General features: G+C 39.8%; 1 protein-coding gene across 7 annotated transcripts in view; it reads right to left on the bottom strand.

The window, feature by feature from the left end:
- The window catches only part of LOC126379615 (uncharacterized), a 41,296-nt gene that overhangs the window by 9,794 nt on the left and 14,223 nt on the right, over positions 1-17,279 (bottom strand). For 3 of the 7 annotated variants that reach the window (XM_050028438.1, XM_050028441.1, XM_050028442.1), the window contains exon 2: positions 15,373-15,627. The exons of 2 other annotated variants lie outside the window; for them this stretch is intronic. In XM_050028438.1, coding sequence (XP_049884395.1) covers positions 15,373-15,547 — 175 coding nt within the window. In that variant the 5' untranslated portion in view covers positions 15,548-15,627. Of the gene's footprint in view, positions 1-15,372; positions 15,742-17,279 lie in introns of all 7 variants that reach the window. 2 more of the 7 variants (XM_050028440.1, XM_050028439.1) reach the window with 1 other exon arrangement.

The raw sequence follows: 17,279 nt of genomic DNA, 5'->3' as shown, positions 1-17,279 counted from the left end.
GATGGCCCTCAAACAACTCAAAAACAACAAAGCGGCAGGAGATGACGGAATCACAGCAGAACTTCTGAGAGCGGGCGGAACGCCAATACTTAAAGTCCTCCAGAGGCTCTTCAATTCCGTCATATTTCAGGGCAAAACGCCGAGGGCATGGAGCGGAAGCGAGGTGATCTTGTTCTTCAAGAAAGGGGATAAAGCCCTACTGAAGAACTACAGACCTATCTCGCTTCTGAGCCATGTCTACAAGTTGTTTTCGAGGGTCATTACGAATCGTCTCGCTTGCAGGTTTGACGACTTCCAGCCTCCCGAACAAGCCGGTTTCCGAAAAGGCTTTAGCACCATAGACCACATCCATACGCTGCGGCAGGTTATACAGAAGACCGAAGAGTATAATTTGCCACTTTGCTTGGCGTTTGTGGACTATGAGAAAGCCTTTGATTCGATCGAGACCTGGGCTGTGTTGCAGTCTCTTCAGAGGTGCCAAGTGGACCATAGGTACATCGAAGTGCTAAGGGACCTCTACCAAAATGCCACTATGTCAGTTCGAGTACAGAACCAGAGCTCTAATCCGATCCAACTGCAGCGAGGAGTGAGACAGGGAGATGTCATCTCTCCGAAACTGTTCACTGCTGCATTGGAGGATATTTTTAAGCTTCTGGACTGGAAAGGATTTGGCATCAACATCAACGGCGAGTACCTGACGCACCTTCGATTTGCCGATGATATAGTCCTAATGGCTGAGACCCTGGAAGACCTGAACACCATGCTCGAGCATCTCAGTAACGCATCCCAACGAGTGGGTCTTAGCATGAACATGGCAAAGACAAAAATTATGTCCAACGACCATGTCGCACCCACTCCAGTTCAGGTTGGGAACGTTACACTCGAAGTTGTAGACCAGTACATTTACCTAGGACAAATAATCCAGTTAGGTAAGTCCAACTTCGAGAAAGAGATCTCTCGTCGGATCCAACTCGGATGGGCAGCGTTCGGGAAGCTGCGGAATATCTTCTCGTCCAGAATACCTCAGTGTCTCAAGACGAAAGTCTTTGACCAGTGCGTGTTGCCAGTGATGACCTACGGCAGTGAGACGTGGCCGCTTACTATGGGTCTCGTGAGGAGGCTCGGTGTCGCTCAGCGGGCAATGGAGAGAGCTATGCTCGGTATTTCCCTGCTGGATCGAATCAGAAATGAGGAGATCCGCAGGAGAACTAAAGTCACCGACATAGCTCGGAGAATTGCAAAGCTGAAGTGGCAGTGGGCAGGACACATAGCGAGGAGAACCGATGGCCGATGGGGCGGAAAGGTTCTGGTGTGGCGACCACGTGTCGGACGACGCTCAGTGGGTAGGCCCGCTACAAGGTGGACCGACGATCTGGTGAAGGTCGCGGGAAGCCGCTGGATGCGGGCAGCGCAGGACCGATCGTCGTGGAGATCCTTGGGGGAGGCCTATGCCCAGCAGTGGGCGTCATACGGCTGATGATGATGAGTCATTACATGAGCCATATCAGGGGCCTTTGGCGGCTCAATAATAACCCCGACACAAGGGTTGACGAGGTGGGTGAACCACCTCATAATCCACACATTAAGAAGAAGATAGCTTTCATTCTTCTTCTATCGTGTGGGTTGTGAGGTGGATTACCAATCCCATCAACCCTGGTGTCAGGGTTACTATTGCGCCACCAAAGGCCCCTGACATGCCTCATGTAACGACTATCAGTAAGTAGTAACCGGGACCAACGGCTTAACGTGTCTTTCCAAACACGGATCATCTTACTTTCGGACGATAAGGTGATCAGCCTGTAATGTCCTAACCTAACTAGGGATCTAAAGTAGGGAGATAATATCTTTCATTAAATAAGATTGAAAAAAGATTTGTTCATGTTTTCATCATTCTTTGTTTATTAACTTTTTTATTATCTTCAACGCGAATGCGAAATGCTAAGGGATCAAAAATCTGAAAACAAAAACGTTTGGTTATTTTTAACAAAAAACTACTTACGCCAAATACCTACCCGTCCCTTTCCTTTTCGTCGGATAAGATAATGACAGGTTAACGTAAAATAAAATTACGAGATGTCTGCAGGAATCTGGGCCATCTAATTTTATTTTAAGTTGTACCTGTCATTTTCTTGTCCGTTGAAAAAGAAAGGGACGGGTAATCGACATGCATAAAATTTATGGAATACACGTCAATTTTAAGCAGAAATCTAAAACAACCGTCTAAAAATTTCACATCGGCCAATAACCCGACAGAATTATGTTGACAGCACACGTCAAACGGTTTGCATACCAGCGAGATACCTTTTGATTCGCACGGGTTATTCATTAAATACTCATTCTTCCTAAAATTAAGAGCTGACAATCATCCGTCCCTTTCTTTTTCGGCGGATAAGAAAATTACAGGTTAACGTAAAGTAAAATTACGAGAGTCTGCAGGAATCTGGGCCATTATAAATGTTACTTACTTACCTGCATAAACATAAAAAAACACATTTAAGCAACCTATATACGTCCCACTGCTGGGCACATCCCCACAATCAATCGAAGGGGGTATGGAGCGTACTCCACTACGCTGCTTCACTGCGAGTTGGTGGAGGTGTTTTTTGCTGCCGGACCAGCGGTTTAACGTGCTCTCCGAAATACAGAAGAAGAAGAGTATTGCGCTGGTTTTGCCTTCGCGGGTTGGAAGGTCAGACAGGCAGTCGCTTCTGTAAAAAACCGGACCTGTCAAATCTTCCGGTTAGGTAAGCGGACCCTGTGAAAAACGAGATGATGCTGGGAAGATGATGATGATGATTAATTCAGAATCATGAGCTGAATCATTCCCCAGTATTCGATACGGTGTCTGCATGTTTTATGAATACTATAAGTACCTACGTTGAGGAGCTCGGTGGCGCAGCGGTAAACGCGCTCGGTCTGCGATTGTTGAAGTTAAGCAACTTTCGCAAAAGCCGGTCGTAGGATGGGTGACCACATAAAAGTTTTCATCTCGAGCTCCTCCGTGCTTCGGAAGGCACGTTAAGCCGTTGGTCCCGGCTGCATTAGCAGTCGTTAATAACCACCAATCCGCACTGGGCCCGCGTGATGGTTTAAGGCCCGATCTCCCTATCCATCCATAGGGAAGGCCCGTGCCCCAGCAGTGGGGACGTTAATGGGCTGATGATGATGATGATGAAGTACCTACGTATTACTAAAGACAGTTTTTTTTACATGATTTATTGTAGATTTGCCGCAGATGGCATTAACTACTTGGCCGGACAAAAAGGGAGCGCTGAAGGCTCTCACCCGGTACAACGTTTAAGACAACAGGCCTGAGGGTGCCCAGTTGGGCGCGAACCTCGGCTCAGGGCGTCGTCTGAGAGAAAAAATCTTTGAAAGAATTAATCGACCCTAGTGGGTCGGTAGCGATAAGCGCTGATTGAGGGAAATTGTCGACCAGGCCGGCGGGGTCGGTATCGGGGTCCTTAAGTGTTTGGTGTCGCGAGCTGATTGGCTGCCTCTATAGCTAGAGTAATCGGGTCGTCGGGATCGTATATTACGTCCTTCGGACGCCGATACTTTTCAGTACCGTCCCTAAGCGGGATGTATTCGGAAGCCGCAACTACCAGGGGATTTGGTGGTGCGGAGCAGAATCGAAAAACGTTTTGAAGTTAGTTTGAGCCATAACTAAAGATAGAAAAACATATAAGTTAGGTATATATATATATATATATTATATATATATGTATACACAATCCTTGACGCTAAGTAACCGTATTTCATTGCCAGAACCAAGCGCCATACTCATATATAACTAAAGTCTCGTACCCGTAAAGTAATCTACATACGTTTTATACGGAAACCACGGGACTTCCTGTGTCGCAATCGCGGATAACTTTACCAAGTCTCGTATTCTTAATAGGTTTTATATGCGGACACGGGTCTTCGTGAGAATAGCGTGCGAAGAAATGTTAATTCCGAACTTGGTTTTAATATATGACACTGCTAGCTTTAAGGTTAAGTAAAAATGGCGGTTTCTGTTCTAAATTTAAAATTAGGAAAATACTGCAGAGTTAAAAAGACTATAAAAGTGAAAAAAATTTAAAAAATAGCACGTGAAAACTTTTTCGATTAGCCATAAACAGGGTGTTAGTGACATCGTAATGAAAACTTTTAAGGATGATTCAGACCATGATTCTGAGTTGACATCAAGTGGAATTTTCCGTCGCATGTTATATACTATATAACATAACATAAACATAAACAGCCTATATACGTCCCACTGCTGGGCCACATCCGGAGGGGGTATGGAGCATACTCCACCACGCTGCTCCACTGCGGGTTGGTGGAGGTGTTTTTACGGTTAATAGCCGGGACCAACGGCTTAACGTGCCGAAGCACGGAATCATCTTACGTTTTCGGACAATCAGGTGATTCAAGCCTGAAAAGTCCTTACCAAACAAAGGACAGTCTCACAAGTGATTTCGACAATGTCCCCATCGGGAATCGAACCCGGACCTCCAGATCGTGAGCCTAACGCTCTAACCACTAGACCACGGAGGCTGTTGCAACAGTATGGAACGGAAAATCATTAAAAAAAAAACACTAAACATTTAATGAATTTTCCGACAGGAATATCCACTTGATATCAACTCAGAATCATGGTCTAAATCATCCCCCTCAGTATTCGTTACGATGTCACTAACACCCTGTATAGTCACCATAGTCCTGTGGTACACTGGTCTGCTTCTCAATCGCACATCGCCGGTTCGAACCCCGGTAGCGAACTTGCACCAAGGAGTTAGTAGTTTATCTTAAGTGCAGTTTAGTGCCCCAGCTGAAATTCGAACCTGTGATACTACGATTTTGTAAGTCGTAGTAAATTTATAATTACTTAAGCGGATTAATAAGTATATTAATGTTTTTAATATTATTGATTGTTTTTTTTCGCTCGTTCCACCGTCGACCTCTTCTTCTCCTCGTGGAAGAACAAAGCCAAAAACCCATCTTAATTTAAAAAAAAAAATTATAAGTAAGTAATTGGTTAGTTTCCCTGGTCAAAGATAAATTATAAAATTCTGATTACTTATTTAATAAATAAAGACAGATCAAAAGGTGACAAGAAAAACATGTCTTTTCTCCGGTTAACTTATTTATGAATTTTAATAAAGAAAAATGTATTAATAAGTTCGTCATTTTGTCATGTTTTTCTAAGACGTCACAGTGTGCTTTTTCATACAAATTCCATAGTAATTTCGTGTTTTAACGTTTAGTAAAAAGAAATTGATTTGACTAGTTGGAAAATACCCTATTTATCTTTGACCCAGTCTACCCTTTTAGTGATTAAGGGCGCTATGTTAATTAAAGCCTCCACCGCCCGTGATCTAAATTCAAATTCGAAAGTGGAACAGAGATAGTAGGCACCTGTGTCCGGTTGGTAACACGACCAATATACGTAGACCCTCGTATAAGCATATCACTTTTGCATTTTATTGCATACATAATTTGTTTACATAACATAAAACATACTCTTAACTATAAGTCAATTGTTACTGTATTTGTCTTTTTGTGGATTCTAATAATAAACTTTACTTTACTTTACTCCACCAACCCGCAGTGGAGCAGCGTGGTGGAGTATGATCCATACCCCCTACGGTTGATTGAGGGGAAACCTGTGCCCAGCAGTGGGACGTATATACTTACAAGGTGTTAGTGACATCGTAACGAATACTAAGGGGGATGATTTAGACCATGATTCTGAGTTAATATCAAGTGGAATTTTATTATCAATTCTATACTTTTGTGATAGAAAATTCCACTTGATATTAACTCAGAATAATGAGCTGAATCATCCCTCTCAGTATTTGTTACGATGTCACTTACACCCCGTACAAGTACATACAAGTAGGTATAGGTGTTAGTGACTTCGTAACGAATACTGAGGGGGATGATTCAGACCATGATTCTGAGTTGATATCAAGTGGACTTTCCTGTCAGAGAATTTATGCAAGTTTTAATGATTTAATTATTTTTAATTACTTATTATTATTATTTATAAAATACACTAGCAGCATAAGTTGATGCGTGTACGTCACTGCACTTGGGTTTTTGTTTTTTTTTTATAATGTTCGTCAAGTCTATTCTCAAATGAGTTCACTGATGGTGCACTGATCACTGACTCTGGAAGCTTATTCCATGAGTCCACTACGCGATTGGGGAGAAAATGTTTTCTTCTAATTCCATCCACCACATCGCCAGTCCATCGCAAAAGTATGGAATTCTGGTAGATTCTGAGGTCAGAATCATGGTCTGAATCATCCCTCAAAGTTTTCGGCTGTGTATGTTACGTACCACTTTAGAGCGAATAAAATTTAATTTACTTAAGTTTTTTTTTATTTATTTATTTATATTTAAGTAATTTCAGTATAAAGTGATGGGTCTATGTAAAATGGTAAGACGTAGGTGTAAATCTAGCAGGCTTCCGAATGATATCAGGTAGTCGTATCTTGAGAAGTAGGTTGCCATAAGGTCGCCATGTCAAGGTAAGGGGGCGTAGAAGGAATATAGAAGCAGGTCCATTCATTATTCCACAAAAAACTGGGTACAAACTATCTTTGAAAACTTAATATACTTACTTATATATAAAAAAAACATATAGGATTGTTTGCAAAAAATAGCGATTGGCACATTGTTGATTCCCGGAATAAAAATAAACTTGCTTTACAATTCAGTCGGTTACATAAGATTACTAAATCTTTTAAGGGGGCAATGTATACGTTTTTACAATAAGATTCCCATTGACATTCAGAATTTGCCTTTCAACTGTTTTAAGACAGTAGTTAAACAGAAACTTTGCAAAAAGGTTATTATAAAGTTAGTGATCATTCAGAAGATATGAATGCATGGGATTAACTGTCTGAGAACTGATATTAGGCACTCAATTGTATAAAAATATTTTATGTTTATTTAAAAAAAAGAACGTCTAGGGCCCTGTGCCGAGGTTTTTCTTGCAGCTTCTTTTCCCTGGCTATAAAGGTGCAGCTTTACAAAGCTGCAGTAGTTTTAGGCGGACGAGACGTTCGTTATATAAAAAAAATACGATTCAAATTGTAACTATGGGACCTACTTAATAAAGATATTTTTGAATTTGAATTTGAACTAACCTAACTAGTTAACTATCCTACTTATTACTAGGCTGCAAACCTCTGCGTAACCGTGCTTCGGAGAGCACGTTAATCAGTCATATTTTGGAAACTTAGTCCCTTGGTAATTAGAAAATCGTTTTGGTTTTTTTTGTTTTTTTTTAAGGGTCTGGCTGATATTCGGCGTCGTATCGCCTCTCATGTGGGTCGACACGACATCAACCAAGCTTTACTTATTTATTTTGAAGACATTTCAAATATATTCAAATTTTAACTTAAAGATTTTATCTATCTCTCTAACCTATACATATTCCAAAAAAGAATAATACTATAAATAGAATAATTTGTTTACGAATTCATGTTTGAATCATAAATGATTCACACGTGCTCAGCGGTGAAGGAAACCCACATTCCCGAGAAATGCATTTTCGGAGGTATGTGACCTAACCTGTATTGGGCTGGTTTTCCCTTCGCGGGTTGAAAGGTCAGATAGGCAGTCGCCTCTGTAAAAAACCGGACCTGTCAAATGTTCAGGTTAGGTTAGCGGACCTTAGGAGAAACAGGATAATGCTAGAGATTAAACTACCGAGGCGAGGTTATGGAGTGGATCTACTGGTTTCTTTTTTGCTATGGCGTTTGATGGTGTAGGGTAGGGTACAGTGCGTGACAGGAAATGAACTAATTAAAGTTGAGATCGGTTGATACTTTGATTGGCTAGGTGTGTGGAAGCACTTGGCTTTGTTATACGAAACCTCACACCTATAGGCGGGCGGGATCACGCAGGATATAGGTAGGTAGGTTATTATATGTTTTACTGCGAAAGTTAAATGTTTTTACTATGATAACGTAAAGACCTATTATATTTATAAATAATTTATAATCTAAAAAGGAATTCGAAAACAAATTCGAATTCGAAATTCATTGGAGCATCCGGTGCTGGTAATCGAGCGCGCGATTTCATGGTGGGCTCCAACCGTCCTTCCGTTTCTTTTTTGTTTTTTTTTTTATTTTTTTTTTTGCTTGCCTGTACTATCTGTTTTCTTTGTATGTTTCTTGTGTCTGTTTCATTGTGTACAAATAAATAAATAAATAATTGACACAATAATTAAATAGATAGATAGATAAAATACATTATTGAGCACAATGGACACAAAATACGGAGACAAGGACAACATATACAGAAAAGCACAACAGGCGGCCTTATTGCTCATGTAGCAATCTCTTCCAGGCAACCTTTGGGTACAGGAAAATTTTGTTTAAATATACCTAATAATAGCGGTTTAGTGCATTCTAACAAAATAAATAATTAAAAGATCTACCTACAGTCATGAGCAATAGAACCCTGTCGCACTATCATATTTGACATTTAATGAGGCTTACGGTTTAAATTGTCAGAAAAAATAATGTGACATGGTTGCAAAGTGTATACATATTAGTACTCGTGACCGTACATAAAATAAGTACATTTAACTATTTATTATGTTATACATAGATATATAAAATTAATACTTATTCCATGCCAACATTATAATGTAAATAGGTAGGTCAGAAATAACTCATAACCTTCACTGACTTACAAATGGCGGCGATACGGTGTTATCAGCCGAAAATATTCAGAATATTCACCGCGAATACACCGTTATATGCAAAGCAGGGTTGCCAGGTGAAATGAGGGTTTAAAGTGCATATTGCTTTATTTCCGTAAGATCGTATCTTTCTTTGCACCCTAGAATTGGTATGACGAAATGGCCGTAGAAAATTGTGAAGGAAATTCGAAGATCAATGAGGGAAATTTCATACTACGTTACACGAAAAAAAATGTCGCGTGGTACATTTTAGCCTTCGCTTAATGGATAACAGACATATGCATCTTTTATCTTTGTTTTTGGGTAAGATAATATAAGATAAATAAAAAAAAAAAAATGATGACCCTTGTTATTACACCCAGGCACACAAGTTGGGCTCAGGGTGTATTTAAAAAGGATCATAACGTAAGTTCATGACTATACCCCAATTGGGGTAGTCAGCGGTACATCCATCGCGAGATTACCTAAGTACCCACGCCTCACCGAGCTTTCTGTTAGACCGTGATAGGTGAGCCGTATCGCCGTCTATAATGGCCGACTGCGTGTTAAAGGAACTCTTTTAAATCAAACAGTTTTAATAAAAAATTCTTCACAAACTAGCAGGAAGGTTAAGTGCACGAAAATATGTAATATTCACACTAAATTATGGTTTCAAGTCATACACGGTGGCTTGTAAACACGAACTACCTGTGTGTTCGTTATTTTTCTTAACGCCCAGCTGTAGTAATTTTCCTACTCACACCAGGGCAGGACTTAGGTATCATCGATTCTTCTTCTATCGTGTGGGTTGTGAGGTGGATTACCAACCCATCAACCCTGGTGTCCGGGTTACTATTGAGCCGCCAAAGGCCACTAACATGGCTCATGTAACGACTACTCACTTGCGTCAGTAAGTAGTGATCAGCCTGTAATGTCCTAACCAAACTAGGGATCACAACATTTTCATGATATGTTCCCACCGGGATTTGAACCCGGGACCTCCGGATCGTGAGCCGAACGCTCAAACCATCATCGATTTACAGCACACCACCAAGAACACCTCCACCAATCCGCAGTGGAGCAGCGTGGTGGAGTATGCTCCATACCACCTCCGGTTGATTGAGGGCAGGCCTGTGCCCTGCAGTGGGACGTATATAGGCTGTTTTTGGTCATGTCATGTTTGGATTCTGACCTGTTCCGGCCCTGTCTAATGTCAAAGAGCACCCCGCAAAAATGCAGTAGAATTTCATTTACGATTTCTACATGCATTTAAAGTAGAACAAAACCCGAAAGATATAATTATGTAAATATCTCGTGCTGCACTCTTGTACGCCATTTTGTTAACGTCACTAATACTTTATGGTGCATTTCTTTTGAATAAAACAGACAAGCAGCTGAACGTTTAAGGAAAGAAAGAAAGAGAGGAAGAAAGTAAGAAAGTAAGAAAGATATGTTGGTTAGTTTTTAGTGTTGTGTTGGTTAGTTTTTAATGTCGTGTGTATGACAGTTTAGTTTTTAGTGTTTTTTTTTTAGTATATATGGATTATATTAAATTGAGTATTTATTAATATATGTACGTATAGTATAGAATATTTATTATATTAACTTTAGTTTTACTTTTAGGTATTTATTTATTTATTTTTTGTTGCACCATCCCGCATCCAAGTTGTAAATGTTTGTCTCCTTTTGTTGGTTGCCTGGAAGAAATTGCTCTAGAGCAATAAGGCCGCCCAAATTGTACTGTATTCATATGTTATGTCTGATTGTTGAAATTTTAGTTCTGTGCAATAAAGTATATTTGATTTGATTTGATTTGATTTGACAGTCACCATCCCCCTACCATCCCTTTTTTTCACAGGGTCCGCTTACTTAACCTGAAGATTTGACAGATCCACTTTTTTACAGAAGCGACTGCCTGTCTGACCCTCCAACCCGCGAAGGGAAAACCAGCCCAATACAGGTTAGGTCACATACCTCCGAAAATGCATCTCGGGAATGTGGGTTTCCTCACGATGTTTTCCTTCACCGCTGAGCACGTGGTAATCATTTATGATCCAAAAATGAATTTGAAAATAAATTCGGCTGTCATTGGTTTAGACTGTGCTGGATTCGAATCTGCGACCTCAAAGTGAGAGGCAAGCTTTCTACCAATTGGGCTGCCATGGCTCCTGGGGGGTTAAAATGGCCACATCTCGAAGCATTTCATCTAAGAAAGCAAGATATTGCTTTTTGACATTTGATTGCATTGCGCATTTACTTTTATATGCGCAAATGTCAAATTGCAATATTGCTTTCTTAGATGAACTGCTTCGATGTGGCCATTTTAACCCCCCTGGTCCTTTGAATAGGTACGCTATGCTTTTGTTTAACGTATTCACGAACTGTCGAACGAACGAACTACAGTAGTACTAATCTACTAGCATATTGGGGGTAACCATTATTTATTTCGTAATGTTACTGAACCCATCATAACATGACATTTTGATTAACGATCCCCATCCAAGACATAATTTGCGTCTTAATACATTTATTATGCGATGGGGTGAAAGAACCGTGCTGGCCGTGTTCGAAATACGCGTAACTTAGATCGTTACATAGAATTCATAATAATAATTCATTCTTCTTCTGTCGTGTGAGGTTGGTAATCCACCTCACAACCCACACGATAAGGAGCACACACTCGCCGCCAAATATCAATGAGAAACGCCCAGCGCTCCCCATTTGTCAGGCCAAGTAGCTAATACCGTCTGAGGCAAAGTAACGCCAAAAAAATCGTTTGCAACAAGGCTAAGGACCTTGTCCCTGCAGCACAGCAGCAAATTATATCGCGGGCTTTCGACCAATAGCTGTACGGTGTTTATCTACGTAAATTAACATTCGCTGTGCCTATTGGTCCAAGCCACGGAATCTTCTTCTTCTATAGGTGGATTAACCTCATCAACCCTGGTGTCAGGGTTACTATTGAGCCGCCAAAGGCCGCTGACATGGCTCATGTAACGACTACGTACTTACATCAGTAATTAGTAACCGGGACCAACGGCTTAACGTGCCTTCCGAAGCACGGATCGTCTTACTTTCGGACAATCAGGTGATCAGCCTGTAATGTCCTAACCAAGCTAGGGATGACAAAGTGAATTTTGTGATATGTCCCCACCGGGATTCGAACCCGGGACCTCCGGATCGTGAGTCCAACGCTCAACCACTGGACCACAGAGGCCGTTAGACCAGCCACGGAATAGAAGAAAGAATTTGAAAAGGGCCCTAACGCGCATTTTTTATGAGAACCGCTGTCGCCGGTTCAACCCTGTTCTCTTTACTACTACTCCTGCAAACAGATAACTACGATAGCTCTACAGCTTCTCAAATTCCATAGACACTTTACCGGCAATGTACATTTTATGTGACAGGTTGCATTTTTATCGCTACTTTTCGTAAGATACTGCATACAAAAGTTAGTTTTGATAAATAGCCGATCATACTAAGGTTTTTTTCCTGTGATATGAAGAGATCTCCTTGTATGATACTATATCGACTATCATACTTTATCGAATATCATAATTTTTGAGAAACTTCGTATGTTGTAAAGTTTGCGGACCAGTGGGGTGCAAAGTTGAAATCATCCCCCTAGCATTATCACGTTTTCCACAGTGTCCGCTTACCTAACCTGAAGATTTGACAGGTCCGGGTTTTTACAGAAGCGACTGCCTGACCAACCTTCCAACCCGCGAAGGGAAAACAAGCCCAATACAGATAAACACGTCCGAAAATGCATTTCTCGGGAATGCAAAGTTGAAATATGGACTAATTTTCTCACTCTTGTATAGCGCGCGTTTCTTGTTTCCTGGGCCGTTCTAGCCTCTTTCTTCTATTCAGTGGTCGAAGCCGTCGATACAGTCGCTGTGCCGCGGGGGCAGGCATACTTATTTAATGGTTTGCGTGGTCGTTACGTGAAATTTGGCGAATAGTGAATACTGAATACATTTGAATATATAACATCAATCGATTCTCGTTTTTGGGGTTAAGGTTCTTATTCCATTGTTGTAACACAAAATACGCAATTAATAGTTTGTACGTCGTCATAATTAGAAATAGATTTCTTTTTTGCCGCATGTAAAGCATAATATGACTCATACATACTTTACATACATAAACTCACGCCTATTTCCCACCGGGGTAAGCAGAGACTATGGAATTCCATTTGCTTCGATCCTGACACACTTCTCTTGCTTCCCTCACATTCATAGATGATTGTAAAAGTGTAAATGGGTCATTCTTCTTTTTTATCGACAATAAGAAGTCATTTTCTCGTTATATCGGATTTAACATCTTTCATTATAACGGCAATAAATATTTAAAAAACATCATATAGAGATGTGTCTGTAGAGGAGTATTTAGTGTTTCTCTTTATCTTGGTAATATACTGTTCCTTGCAGGCGCATTGCAAAATATATTGTGACAGAGTGGCCCTTTTCATCGGAGACAGCATTTCGATTTACCACTCTGTCACAGAATTTTGTGAAAAACAACCAAGCTACGTTAATCACTAATCGAGGAACCGATTAGTATTTCGCTAGTATTTTAAGTATAATAAGATAACTATATTTTTGGACAATGGAAAGATTAAATAAAATTCTAAAACATGCTATGTTATAGCAGAGCGAAGGACGGATCATTGTCGATAAAAAAGAAGAACGACCCAAATAACTTAGCCACTATTAGGTGGAGACTTGTAATTAGCCTTTAGTTATTGTCTGGTTATTATTTTTAGAAAATGTATATGGCTGTAAGTCTTCCTCAAAATGAATAAATAAATAATCATAAATAAATAAATAAAATTCTTTATTTTGCGTTGAAACACAACGCCCAGTAAACAAGAAACGCGCGCCATACAAGTATGAGAAAATATTAGTCCATATTTCAACTTTGCATTCCCGAGAAATGCATTTTCGGAGGTATGTCACTTAACCTGTATTGGGCTGGTTATCCCTTCGCGGGTTGGAAAGTTGGACAGTATAGTAAAAGTACAATAATAAAATACAGCATGTTCATGGTAGTATTATAAGCATACAATTGGAGGTCCGACCACGGCCCACTGTCGCACTAGGATCTAACCTGTATTGCGGAAGCAGAAGCGCGTCAGGCTACCAATACCGTACCAAGTACGTATTCCTGTATGAAACGTGACAAGGCATAATATCCCACTACTCATCATCAGGTTAAGAGCCACGCTCTTGTCGGCGTAGCATTTTCCATTCCAGTCTATCAAAGGCCAATTCCTTGACTTCCCTATAAGACACGACGTTAACCTTTTCTTTAATTTGTTCCGTGTAACCTCTTCTTGGTCTTCCCCTTCCTCTCTTTCTTAATATCCCACTCATCTCACAGACGCTGCATCGCCTGGGACATAGTTTGATGACGCAGGGATGCCCAGAACCTGGGCCACCCTCTCGACCTAACTGGCTGCATCCGCAGGAAAGGCAAGCCAATACGTGCGAAGCCAGGTCGGTTGCAGGTGACTGTCGCATATTTCAGGTTAGACTTTACTTACGCCCACTATGTTACTAGATTTGCAAACATATTCCAAACTAGATAAATTCAAATCATAAACTTATAATAACCTTTTTAGAAAGGTTCTGTTTAAAGTTTCTGATTATGCTCCGCACCACCCCTGGTAGTTGCGGCTTCCGAATACGGCGTAAAGTATCGACGTTCGAATGATTTTATACACGATTCTGACGACCCGATTGTCGCTTGTTTCTTAATATCGTGGAAACGACGAAATATGGGGCCAACATAACGTAACCGGTATATTTTATGATCATCATAAATTGTCTCTGCTTATGTTATGGTATTGAAAGTGTAGGAGTACCATATCGAGATGTCGCTTAAGGTCATATGCTGAGGGACTCATAAAAATGGTTATGCGAAATGCTTGTCTTTTCTCTTTCTTTGACGTGACTTATTGTAGATTTGCCGCAAATGGCACTGAATACTTGGCCGGACAAATGGGGGGCGCTGAAGGCTCCCACCCGGTACTAAATTTAAGACAACAGGCCAGAGGGTGCCCAGTTAGGTACGAATCATCATCTTCCGTTCCGTTTTTCACAGGGTCCGCTTACCTAACCTCAAGATTTGACACGTCCGGTTTTTTACAGAAGCGACTGCCTGTCTGACCTTCCAACCCGCGAAGGAAAAACCGAGCCCAATACAGGTTGGATCACATACCTCCGAAAATGCATTTTTCGGGAATGTGGGTTTCCTCACGGTGTATTTAGGCGGATGAGACGTTCCACAAAAAGTATTTATTATTGAATCCAAATATAAACCAAACATTGAATAAAGATATTTTTGAGTTTGAATTTTACGATAATAAAATATCGTACCTTATAGATAATAGTACTTAAATTAAGTGCAAATATACAAAATAGTGATATAAAAAGCCGTAATTAGTGAAAAATCATTCTAAGATTCATAATTCATATTATAGTAACTTACTAATTTATTATTTCAATATTTTTAAGCTTATTTACAACTTTTAATTTTAAATACGTTAGTTTAGCGAATTAGTATAAAAAACTCATTTTAAAATAATTAAAAAGTTAGCCCTCAACCTTTTTTTTCAGATGCTCACTAAAGCAACCCACACACGACGTGATTTGAATTTCTCCATCGTTGTAAATTCTTACCTGGTGGTGGGGTTGGAGTAACTTCCTTCGGTGCCTGCGTGTTACTGTTACTCTTCCCAAAGGTAGTAAGTGCTTGTGAAGACTCTCCCATCAGCCACCCAGCGAGCAGCAGCGGCAAGATGGCCGCCGCAGCCTGCCGCCTGCACCACATCTCGACCCGCCAAAAAACACGCATGGTGTATTTTCCCTATCTTTTTTAGCGTTTACACTCTCAATGTCTTGTCTATGGTTGTTCGAAGCTTGAAATGTTGCGTTCTATGGTTGTTTTTGGAATTGGAATGAGTTTGATTTATAAAATTAATATGCGAGGAATTGTTTTTAATTCGCAGAATGTTTTTCTTCTTCTGTTATTTAGCTGAAATGTTTAATCTACATTTTTTTTTTTCATATTACTTTAAAGTAATTCGCCGTTGTTGTAGTGTATATGTTTTACTGAATTTTAGTCTTAATCTTTATTCAAACACAACTCGAGTTTTCTTTGCCGTCATAAACATGTAAATTCAAGGAAAAAATTTAGTTTTTGTAATCGTAAAATGCTGAAGTTATGCTGCTTATTCCATTTGACTGACGGTAGCCGCGGTGGCTAATCCGAAGTATGAGAGTGTATTTTTAATGGCTTAATTTCATAACGACACAATCAAGATGTAATAATATTTAATCAATAATAAAATAATAATATTTAAAAAAAGATCTAGTACTTAAAGATTTTTTTAACATAAAAGGACAAGTAGCCTTTACCAAAATAATTTATTTTTTTGTAAAGTAGGTAGGATAATCATTCGGTTTTTGTTCAGTGTGTTTTGAATTGTAATATTTTAACATAAGGTCGGCTATATTTTGATCTGAAAATAAACCGGCTAAGGAGCGACAAAATTGTCACCCTTCATTCTGTTTGTTGCAGCTGAAATGTGTTCATTATAAAAAAAAAACATAGGTTACCTTGTTGCCTTCTGTAGGTACCCCATTGCTGAAAGTCTATTGCTAGATGGATAAAAAATAACACATAATGGTGTCGATTTGGGCAACTATCAACTTAATTTGACAGGACTAAAACTAGCTGCATCTCTTTCTTGCACGTATTGTTAGTGAAGGACGGCACTAATTTAAAAACTGACAAAGTAAGTTTAGATTAAGTTCCCAACAGGCACCAATAGGTATTATGCTCACAACAATATTATGTTAATAGTGTCAACAAATATATAGTAGGTTATGTGGTCACTGTATAAATACACCTATAATTATTTCAGGTGCAGAATTTTCAGTAATATGACAACATTAAAAGCTAAGGTAATAAATTTTTCAGCCTCTTGTGTTTGTGTACGTGTTATATTTTTTTTAGTATGATCTTTGCTTTGCGATCATGCCTGCCAGCACGTCATGAGTTGCATGTCATAAATGCAGTGGCTGGTGGTGGTGTAACGTGACAGTGTTAATGTCCAATGCTTTGCAGAAAATCGAGTGAAATTGACAATGTTTATGAGATAGACATATGTATTGGTTTCCTTCAATCTGGTTGTGATTACTAAGTACTTAAGGGCTTATTACGATACCCAACCCACAGGGACCGATGCGGCAAGCACGCGCGTTTGGGCATCAGGTAAGTGGCATCGTATAAGAAAACCAGGTATGCTCAAAACTGACAGCTAGCATTTCAAGGTTAGCCCAGCTGACGTCATCCCACCCTACGGTGCCATTTCGAAAAAAATAAATTACCCACTTCCACTGTTTTTAATTTACTTTGCAAGGAAATTTTGTACTTTTAGTAAAAGTTTTAGGTAAGTACTTACGTACAGTTTTAATGATTTTTATATACCTCTATGTGAGAAATAACAGTAAGTACTTAATTAAAAATACATTAGCCAGTAATTCACTCAATTTTCAATAATAAAATTTACGTCCTTGGAATG

This window comes from Pectinophora gossypiella, chromosome 29 (assembly GCF_024362695.1).
Source record: "Pectinophora gossypiella chromosome 29, ilPecGoss1.1, whole genome shotgun sequence".
NCBI classification, from domain to species: domain Eukaryota; kingdom Metazoa; phylum Arthropoda; class Insecta; order Lepidoptera; family Gelechiidae; genus Pectinophora; species Pectinophora gossypiella.
Note: the sequence above shows the minus strand (reverse complement) of the source record. Positions and strands in the feature narration are given on the sequence as shown.